Source organism: Oncorhynchus mykiss, chromosome 15, assembly GCF_057628025.1.
Source record: "Oncorhynchus mykiss isolate SJ-2025 chromosome 15, ASM5762802v1, whole genome shotgun sequence".
NCBI lineage: Eukaryota > Metazoa > Chordata > Actinopteri > Salmoniformes > Salmonidae > Oncorhynchus > Oncorhynchus mykiss.
In genome coordinates, this window is record NC_143036.1 from 64,028,585 (window position 1) to 64,039,996 (window position 11,412).

The 11,412-nt window shown below is 42.4% G+C and overlaps 1 protein-coding gene across 1 annotated transcript; it reads right to left on the reverse strand.

Annotated features, from left to right (window-relative positions):
* Window positions 1–398: 398 nt before the first annotated feature.
* LOC110490486 (protein FAM180A) lies at window positions 399–10,039 on the reverse strand. The gene is made up of 3 exons (XM_021563895.3): window positions 9,106–10,039; window positions 4,331–4,428; window positions 399–1,291 (listed from the first exon to the last, which is right to left on the reverse strand). Exons 1-3 carry the CDS (start codon window positions 9,182–9,184, stop codon window positions 941–943), a joined length of 528 nt encoding a protein of 175 aa, XP_021419570.2. The 5' UTR covers window positions 9,185–10,039; the 3' UTR covers window positions 399–940.
* Window positions 10,040–11,412: the final 1,373 nt, after the last annotated feature.

An 11,412-nucleotide genomic window follows, 5' to 3' on the forward strand; every position in this document is an offset into this window, starting at 1 on the left:
CCTCCCTGCAGGCTAGAGCAGCTAAAATCCTCTAATTCCAAAATAAAAACAGTTTGGGACTGAGGCAAATCCCTACCCACGTTTTTGCAAATGTGAATGAACATCCTCAAGTCATATCAATCATTTGCACATAATCATAACAAGGCCGTATCAAAAGAGGACCATAGAGTGCTCTCCAAAAAGTATTGTTGGTGCGTAAAACCTGTGAATCCAGATAAGCCCAAAAAATTGTAATGGGTCTGCAGTCTAAAAGATGCTGCATAAAGCTTACTTCATTATAAATAAATCATGTTTTTACTGCATCAGGATAGCATACACATACTTTTCAGCTGAACTGTCTTCTTCAGTGTTTATCTTGGTTCATAACATGCCCATAATCATGTTACACTTCAAATAGATATATATTGATCATTATTTTATTATAATATCAATTGCAGAGAAATAAGCTGAGCAAATTGATACCCCTGTCTTCAATGTTACAGTTCAATACAATATTTCTGCACCTCACGGGACTATTTTTTTCATGAAGCTCCTTTTCGCAACAGGACTGTGCTGGGAAAAGATTATGTGATTGTGATAAACAGCTGGACAGAAGATTTGATAAAGACCTGTAATGAATCATGATGACAGAGTGACTGATAAAATGTTTAAAATGTTTGTTTACATCTGAAGTCCTGGAACAAGACGGAATCCGATAGATAGAACATGAACAGGATATTGTTCACATCCCTCCTTTCCCCACATCCTCCTTTCAATATGATTAGATCATATCATCATTTGATCATAACCAAACACATTATCAGAACAGTCATTTTGATTATACAATACAACTCAATAGAAAACATCCTTTACATTTTCTGCCAAAAAGTGACTTGTGTTACAATATAAAATGATCAGTATATTACAGTATCTAAAAGAATGTGTCCACATGTCCATAACACTAGTTGTGCTGAGGTGTTCTGGGTAGGGGCGTCAGATCTTCTTGAATGGCCCTGAACAGCTGCAGCAGGGCGTCTCCCCACAGTGCCTTCTGGTGTTGGGAGGTGGTATGAACCAGAGTCTGGGCAGTGTACACCATAGTGAGCACTGTGCGCTCAAAGTCCTCCCTGCTTAGGGCACCTCTGCGCTGGGACAAGTGGGAGGTCAGACGTCTGATCTCGGATAGTCTCTTGGGCAGGACGTCCTCACAGATAACCTCCAGCTTTTGGACCCTCCTCAGAGACGCCAGCTCCTTGTCTGGGATCACGAAGGGCTTGTCCTCACCCTCAATCTGCATTCCTGCCAGCAGGATCTAGAAGACAGACACAGTTGTATCAGATTCTTTACAGGTTCTGTCAGATCCACTTTTCATACGTCCATCTGTCATATCAATACCTTCATGTTCTGAGATTGTTTGATTGATTTAATCAATTGACTGATTGAATCAACAGAGCAATTTCCCACACATAGTCAGGGTGAATCTCATCTCATGCGCCACCAATGGTATAACTGGAACACAAGTCAAGCTCTTACCAGTAGGGGTCATACAATACATTACAAAATATGTTTGCTGCCTTATTCCTCTGTTGAATCGGACTAAACACTCAATAATTAAGACCTTAAAAATAAGTTTACGTTCCTTCCATGGATAGAGGGAAGTTTTACCTTGAGTAACCTGACTCCCATTGGCATGCATTCATGGATGCCAAGGGAAGTCAGGCTTCCCCCCAAAAATTGTCCAAGAAAAAAAGTTTAAAATAAATGTATCTTTCGTGTCAGTTTTTCAGAGGCGGAATGCATCTCACCAGAGAAAACATTAAAGCGAGTGAAATTGTCCCCCTTTGTCTCTGTATGTGTAGGCCATCTATCTGATGATGTCTGGTCAAAAATAGTTTGGCCTTGATTTAAAAAAAGGATAAAATAATAGCCAATCAGTGTTGAGCTAAATTGTTAATGGTCCTGGCTCACCAAAAAAAGTGTCAAGGGAAGCCAGTTTTGATTTGGCTTCACCCCTATCACATCACATCGAGACCCAAACGTCATTGACAAAAACAACTTGAATTGTTGCATTTCGTTGTATTGTTGTCCTTCGGTGGCTAGCTAGCTAGCTAAAATTGTCCCTTTCCTAAATTAGCCATCGATGGAGATAGGGATTTGGACTTGCGGTTTTACTTAATTCACCATACTGGCAAATTATTATAACTGTGATTCTGATTCAAGGATAAATTCATACATTGGTCTGAGAGGATGGAAGTTCAACATGTAGCTAGATGTAGAAGGCTAATGTTAACTAGCTAATGTTTCCCATGAAAGGAAGTTAGGCTAGCGAGCAAGCATTTTAGCAAGCATTTTAACAAAAAATAAAAGCATGTACTGTATGACAGTCATAGACCGTTTTGTCAACATGAAATAGAGGAGATCGGCATTGGCATTTTTCTACAAGTAGGGTGAGTGAACGTGTTTTTTCTACTTGTACACACACACACACACACACACACACACACACACACACACAGAGAGAGAGAGAGAAATCAGAACCATGGACAGCCACATCATATTTAGCTCACGTTGATTGGACTAAATAGTTTTTGGTGTCTTTTAGTTGTCACTGTATTAGACTAAGCATAGGTGATTTGATAATGTTGAAATGATGAAGATGAAATAGTGCTGGAATTGTGAAGGCCGCTCCTGTTTCTTTGCGACTTGCGGTACCTCTCCATGGTTCTAAATCAATAGCTGTTAAGTAGTCCAAAAATTTCAGAAACATTCATTTGCTTGACCATGCTGTTGTTCATGTAACTGTTGGTTACATTCAATATGCTTTGTGGACTTCACTGGACAGAGGTTGCTCTCTGGTTTTGTAATGATGAAACAAAGGCCTGGTTGAGTTTATTCTGCCAGTGTTTTCTTATTGTCTCGGCCTTAGGCCTATATATCATGGTGTCAAGACGTATGAACTAACAGGTTATAGAGCAAACAACGCAATTATCACAACACATAGGTTGTAATATGTTTTTTTTATCCTGGCTTGGTTTCCCCAGTGATTTTACCCACACACTACGACTGATGACGACTGCTGACTGAGGCTTCAGCTTCCCTTTCCCAGTGGGTCAAAACTACGTTCCTGCTCCAACCATGACTCTCGTTGTCCAAGTTCAACTGTATGAAATTCAGAAAGTTTGAACCCATGAGCACTGTTTGCCTACAGCTTCTCTGTCTTTGCCCTTCCCACCTTCGACCTCCATGTCGAAGGTGGGAAGGTACCCACAGGATTCACATCAAACAGGAAATGTTTCAGCACTTCAATTAGTAGGAGAAGAGGAGTCAAACATTCACTACGTCTTTAACTTTCACTTCTCTCTCTGAATGGAACTCTGAAGAGAGGAGGAGATGAGGAGATACACACACCTACACACATAGGCCCACTGCTGAAGACAAGAGCTCTCCATCTTTGCTTACTGCACACGTACCTCTTGGTTTCCGTTGTTTGCTCAGCTATGTTCGGAGCTCTGTCATAACAAACTGTAGAAATGTAGCCTCTTCCCATACTGTATTGCCCAATTCCAAATCAGCAATTAGACTCTATGCGCTCTCAGATCTCCATAGGGGTCTATGGGCCAATTTGATATTTGGCACTGACAAGGACTGATAGAAGAGTTTACTACAGCATGGAGAAAGGGGTCCCTACGGGACCTACAACTCACTTAGGTAACTAACAGAGTCTCTGAAAGTTAAGAATTCTTCCCAAAAGCACAAGAGATGAGCTATCAGATATTTTTGACTTGTTATGCCTAAGATATTTTATTTAGAAGCAATGGTGAATATAAAAGCTTGAGTGGCATTGATTCTGATGCAACATGTTTTGCTGCTACCCCACAAGATTCACAAAGATTCAATAACCTATGACCTCTGTGTCCATGTTTTCCACTCAAACATCAGAGCGGTGGATGGTTGAACTGTATATGTCCAGACATAATGTTTGCTTCTTGGGCTCCAACATACCAGCTGTAGTATGTGTGGATGAATCTGGGTTGTGCCCACAGTGGATATGGTCTGGCTCAACAACGAGAAGAAGCAGGGACCTCTGGGATATGGAGTTCAATGTCAGAACATTATTAAGTAATAAAGTCAAAACTATCTGAGAGGAGGGTCTCTAGATGATCCATTGTGAGTCGGAGAGAAGAGCCAGACTGTTACAGACTGAGAGCATGCAATACAACTTTACATTTGTGGAAGATTTAACTTTATTTGACAAAAATCTTATTTTTTTCCATGTAACATTCACAATAAGTTAAATCCCCTTTTAAGCCAATTATTGTCATTTCAGCAGAGATGGCTGTTTTTGACTCACCTCAAACAGCAGGTTAACATCTTCCACAGAGTTCTGGAAGGTGGGGTTGACCAATGAGTGTGTGCCACGCTTCACTCTAAAAGCTGATGTGTAACGGGCTGAAGAGAAAGGGGAGAGAAAGTGAGAAGAGGAGAGATAGAATTTTGAGTAGTTGAATGACTCATCAAACCAATGGCAACCAAAAGAAGTCCTGAAATACAATAGATCCAGAATTTCCCGTTGAGCGGGTGACTATGGTTGCTGTTGTTGTGACCAGGAGGTCAGTCAAACTCAGCACACGTTGCAGTATTTACGCAGTGGCATACAGTATTCAATATAGTCCAATACATTGACACAGTGGCTATAGGTCATGTAAAATCCTACACTTACTGCACACTGTAAACATGTCTACATAGGTTAAACTATCGAGCCCCAGGTTTGTGGGAGACAGCTAGGGTGTAAACTGCAGCAGATGTCCCTATGTGAAACCGGGTGAAAACCTTTTAACCTCTGACACCGGTAATCGCAAGTATGTCCCACGTAATAGATGTCCCCTCTTTTCAAAGAGCCAGGTGTGTCTATAGGGCATAGGCTATAGGGTAGGGCGGTCAGATTTCAAAGTGTCAGGGCATATGTGCCGCAGCAGGCCTGAGAGTTCAGGATCTGTGGTCTGCTCTTCATAAAAGCCCTCTCTCTCAGCCTTCAGAACCGCAGACTCAGGCAGCTCTGTCATTTATAAGGGGAGCTAACCAGGAGCAGAAGCAGAGAAACACCTGGACACAAGCTTACCAACTGGGTTCCAACCTTGGTCTCTTGCATACCACAAGACTGCTGAGCTAAAGGCAGCTCTTGAGCTAAATGCAGCTAAGGCAGGTATTCTGATCTCAGATGAGACCATTCGCTGAACCACCTCCTTCACACCTATTCTTTGACCTGTAAGGGAGATAGTAGTTATTATATCTACAAAGGACTCGCCTGTTTTCTCAAAAATGACCTAGGCCTGATTAAAATGAAGTGAGATAATGGGACTTTGAGCGGCTTCATTCAACAGTGTTTCCTCTGTATTACTCTGAGCTGCTTCTGAACAGTGAGGGGATGATTTGAGGCAGGAGTCACAGTAGTGACATGGTAATACCATTCACCAGTTTGAGAGGCAGCTACAGTACATAGGGACATTCTTGTGGGTCAATTATTTGACTTCAACAGAAAAATATGACACGTTGAGAAATGTTGTTAACATGACCTAGAGATGACCCAGCCCAACCCAAAGAAAGTTTGGTGCAACAGCATCTCTCCCTCAATACGTTATTCACTTTCTTTTCCATTACAGCCCTGAATACCTGGCAGGGACTGTTCTGAAAGTACAAGGCCATGTGCTTTTGGGTTGAAGGGTCAGGTACAGACAGACAAGGTCCAAATAAGAAGCTTGATTGGAAGTCGGAGCATGTATGAAGTGGACACAAACAGACCATCGATCATGGAGTGCTTCAGTCTGTCTGAGGAATGCCTGGGCCCTGGACAGAACAGAAAGGTTATGGCAGGAACACAGCGTGACTAGGGGTAAATTACGTTTTCCTCTCAACAGTTAAGAGTTCAACGCGGTTGTGACTGAGCTTTATAAAACATAACATGCAGGGAACTATTTGTCCATACTTTACTCTCATTCTCTCATAGAATGTCACTCTCTGGTAGGTGTGTCTATCTGAGCTTGGATAGATTCCCTACTACTGTAGAACGTGCTCTTGTTACTAATCTAAGCCAGATATCCAATCACTGTACAGTAATCTGCTGTTTGAGCCAAGAGAAATATAGGCTCACTGAGCTTAATGAGGGTCATAGTTTAAACATTGTCCCTCTCAATGGAAACTGATCAGGAATAAGCTCCTGGTCAACTGACACCCAGCACAATTCCACTCACTGTTCTCCGACTGTACTCCTTATGGAATCTGATCCAAGACCAGCTCTTGCTACTCCCAGTCCCCCTCCACTGAACTTCTAACTGTCCCGCCACCAAGGCCTCACACTCTCGACAGGACAACACTTGCCACATTCTCCCAATTCAGAAAAAGGGTTAAATATTCAGCGTTGGAATGTATAAGCATATAGAACACACCCATAGGGACAACAACTTTTATTGGCACAGAGCCAGTGTGAACAGTGAGGTTATGAGGTCTATGAGGTTCATTTCCATGCTTATTTTTTCCATTAATCGTTTGATGTTAAGGCGATGCCATACCTCTGTGGAGATATTAGCTCCAAAATGGCTGCTCCAACCAGCCAGCAATTTTTATGGGTTTCACCACTAGTTGCACAGGCGCCATACATACAGCAGCTGTGAGGAATGCCAGACATTGCCGTCATCGTTTTCACCCAGATTTGGGCTGATATGTGCTACTGTGCATCCAAGTGTGATAATGATTCAGTATGCATTGGAAAGCCTAAGCCCCAATGTTGACTTTTATCCAGGAGCACATCCTTTCCTGATGCCTTCCAGTGTGTATCTATAAGTGGAGGTAGGTGGAGCTGGAATTCCACACACAGAGATGATGAGTTGAGTCCACTGTGTTGAGCCCGAGTCAGAAGTGAAGAACAGGAGGGAACCTTCTTTTCACCTCAGCAGAACAACAGCAACACAAAGAAACATCTACGTTCAATGCCCATGTAATGTGTAATCTTGCCTGAGACCCAAAGACTTGTGTAACGCCTAGGCTTTAGCTCAGCGGGCTAACACAGTCGTCTGATACACAGTAGACTCGGTTTCCAAATCTAGCCGGTCACATATGGAATAAGTGCTTGCTGGTTTAAAGTGGATGATCCACCTCTGCAAGTAGATCTCAGTTTTCAAACTCTGAGCTAGACGAAATCAATCATCGCTCGTGCTTCTCGGCCCACTGTAGCGCTAGACTAAATAATCAGTGTTTGCTAGACTAAATAATCAGTGTTTGCTAGACTAAATAATCTGTGTTTGCTAGACTAAATAACCAGTGTTTGCTAGACTAAATAACCAGTGTTTGCTAGACTAAATAATCAGTGTTTGCTAGACTAAATAATCAGTGTTTGCCTGACTAAATAATCAGTGTTTGCTAGACTAAATAATCAGTGTTTGCTTGACTAAATAATCAGTGTTTGCTAGACTAAATAATCAGTGTTTGCTAGACTAAATAATCAGTGTTTGCTAGGACACTGTCCCCTGTGTCCTGACAAACAAGCAGGGAACTTGTAATCTCCCTCTAAGCACATGCAATGAGCCAGGGGAAAACACAAAGCCATTCATTACAAGCAGTGCTAAATGGTCCTGGCTGGAATTGTGTCTTGATTTGAGAAAAGCAGCAAAAACAGAGGCCACTGTCCTCCAGGTTTACAGTAATGGTTATTTGGATTAAAGTCAGAGCCAAAACCAAAGTCAGGAACATTTCCCATACTACAACTGATGAATTATGTTTTCTTAACCAGTTTACACATTTGTATTGGGATGTCTAAACTGATATTTTCCACAGAATAGACACACTCCGGAGCAAGCTAAGTATATGTCCTAATTAGAACTTTCCCAGTGGACTGAAGACCTGAGAGCTCCATATATGGGACAAGATATGTCACAATGTTGAAGGGATAACAATATATCAAGTCAGATATGCAGATGTTTTTCCAAGCTGCTGCAGTCAAAACAGCTGGGGGAGAATTGGGGAGCAGTCAGAGGGACACAGTGGACCAGAGACAGTCACATGGGCTACACTTACAGTTTGTCCCCTATTCTAAATCACTGTCTGCATGTCCCCTCTATCAAATCATAAATATTCAGATATGGTCTTTAGGGGCGATCTGACATTCAATAGCCATACAGTAGATAAGCTTAGTACTAGTATGACATGGATGTAATAATGTAATAATACATTCAGAATGGATACTGAGACACATGACTGATTGACAGACCAGTTTCCCCTATGGGACTAATAAAGTTTGTATTATTTTATCTGATCATGTCAGGCTCGTATCCACACAGACACATCATGCATATGACTGGATCTCATCTGCCAGCAAAGACCTGAGCTAAGTCACATTTCCTGAAGCAGGTTCAACATCATGTGACTGATTCAGTGATTGAAATCCACCCTCCTACATTCCTTAATTTGGAGGGATCTATTTTTGGCCGTCAACATTTCTAAGGAAGCAAACATTGACGTGTGTGGGAGGGAGGGAGGGAGGGAGGGAGGGAGGGAGGGAGGGAGGGAGGGAGGGAGGGAGGGAGGGAGGGAGGGAGGGAGGGAAGGAGGGAAGGAAGGAAAATGTATGAATGTGGATCCAAATGTTTGGACCCAATTACAAGAAGGCACTTGAAGTTGTTTTTCGCTGGGAACTTTGTTGAAAGATATTCAGAAAATATAATCTCTCTCCTTCTCGTCAACACAATCATATACATACAGGAGACTAACACCCACAGCCTTGCCAAAGCAAACAAAACATTTGTCTTTTCTTCAAAAAACATAAAATCTCATAAAAGTCTGCAAACACATCAGAACAAAAGTCTGCATACATTTGTTTTTGCCTACTTAACTCCACCTAAATAATCTATTTGGCAGCTAAATGTTCAGTTATAATAACACACAACGGTACTTAATACATAACCATATTGTAGATTTTTTTCCTTTGTTTACAAAATGCAGTTCATTACATCTTATTGCTTTTAGTTCTGAAAACGTCTACACAACAACCATTAACTTTCTATGAACGTGTCTGTGTTGACCCCTCAAACTGACCTGAAGTCAGCCTAAACTCTGTGAGGTACTCAGGTGTCCTACCTTTCCTCCAGTGTTGAGCAGCAGCCAGGAACAGCTGGCAGTAGAACACAGTGATGAATAGACCCCACTGATGCATCATGCTGACTCTCGGCCCAGCGCACACACACTGACACTTCCCTGTCGTCTGTCTGTCTCAATGGAATCTGAATGTGGATCAGTCACCAGCCAATCAAAGCAGCCAGCCAGGCCCCAGCTGGAGAGAGCTGTGTACAAACAACCCTCAGGAGAATGAGGTAAGAACGCTGACTGGAGCACTGCTAAACCACTTCACATGCAACTGCTTCATCCTTTCCTCTCCACCACTCTGTCTGTCTGTTTCTCTCTCTCCTCCCCTTCCCTATCTCTGCCTCCCCCCTCTCTCTCTGTCTGTGACTGAGTGCTGAGTTCCCTCTGGCCAAGCTGTCTGGGCTGTCATCTGGAAGTCATCAAGACCCAGGGAATGGCTGCTCTGTTAGTGGCTGGCCTGCCGCTCACCGTGCTACTGGCTGAGGCAGAGCTGACACCAGACTGGCTGCAGCTGGTCTACAACCTGTAAAACCTGTCCAGTATCATCATCATCATCATCATCATCATCGTGGTCACCGTCTTTTCCAATATGGGTACCATTAGCATAATGGTCATCATGGTCATATCGTAACCTCGTCCCCAGGCTTATTGCTACCTCACACAGAGACAACGATGGTGGCTGAGACTATCACTTCTGTGAGGAATACCACGTCTCCATCATTATCTTCATCTTCATTATCATCATACTCTGTCTTAGAATCCACCTGCATTCCACATATTGTATACACAGTAAGTCTCTGACAGCTTCATCACAGACAAGAGTAAAACACCAATATCTGCCCACTTCAAATACATCCACTCCACATACAATAGGCTACAGTGCAGTATAGCATTTCAGGGTTCTCTTCGTCTCTCCATTGTCCCCTCAACCGTTTCTGTTCTCTTTGTAGTCACATGATGTCAGTTACAATAACATTCAGAACTCTCGCTACCAGGGCCAAGGAGCATAGTGGTTTGCTCAGGAATCCAGGGGCTTTGCTTTGGTTGGCCTGTCCTCTGAGATGAAGGAAAATAACTGGAAAAACCAAGCGATTTCAGAAACGAGTCTGCTATTATTAAATAGAATTACACCATTCTACCTCAGCTTACTGACTGCGGATGACAAATGTTTTTGCAGTATGTATTTCAGAGCTCAACCAATATCGGCTATATCAGTACTCTACTGCTGAGAACTAATGGTCTATGCATAAATTATCATTTGGGTTAAACGGTTTGTTTTACTATTACTGCTTCTATATTATCAGCTCATGATCATAAAAAATATGACTGATGACTGATGTGAAATCTAAATGAAAATCTAAAATTGCCAGTAGTTTTAATTACCCACTTCACATCACTATTGCCACCACCTTGATTAGGTAACTTCAAACATTTCACTGATATATCAGGCAATGCTGGAGGGCATGATTAATTGAGTGCCCGCTAAAGTTATTTGCTTTACGAACACAATATGTTGAATTGAAACGTTCTCCTCTAAAACCAGATGGGCACCTGAGGTATTCTGCCCTTCCGTGTCTCACTGAAGGAACAGTATATTCAAATAAAGCATGATGAGAGAAGGTGATGATATTCCCAGTGAACAAGTTTTAACACCTGTCTCTCAGTACGTTACACAATCAACTCATAAGGTAATAACAGATGGTGCTCCTGAGTCGGAGAGAACAATGTCCAGTAGGTAAAGAAAACCTCACCACAGCCTGTCTCTCGTCTCCTTACTGGAAGGGTCATGGTAGAGAGGAACTCCAGTCTTTTTGTTGACCTACCCAGCACCTTTACTCTTAGAAGAAAGACCGTAGTAAATCAGCCTGTTGAAATGGATGAGGAGGTGAGACTGTGACACAGGACCATGTCCACAGCCAGGATTTACTCCTAGTAAGGTCAAATGGTCGAATTAAACATATCCCAGAGGTCACATGGTCAAGTCAAGCATATCCCTAACTGTAGGCTAAAAAATTAAATGAGGTCCACAGGAGCTCCTGGATACATGAGCAGGAAAAAGTCCCAGCCCTAATAATTTCTACTGACATGTAGTTCTCCATTTACCAGCAGGGGGAAGGCTAAGAACATTCTGTATGTTTCTTGTTTTTCCCATCACTCCAGCACCCATCAGACTGATGCCCTTTTCAAACTATTTTGGTGATGCTGTGTGAATTTGAGAACGAATTCTATTAAGATAAATGCTCACGATATGAATGCACTTGAGAGAGATGTAAGGGTTGTTTGGGTTCAGGTCCAGGTGGG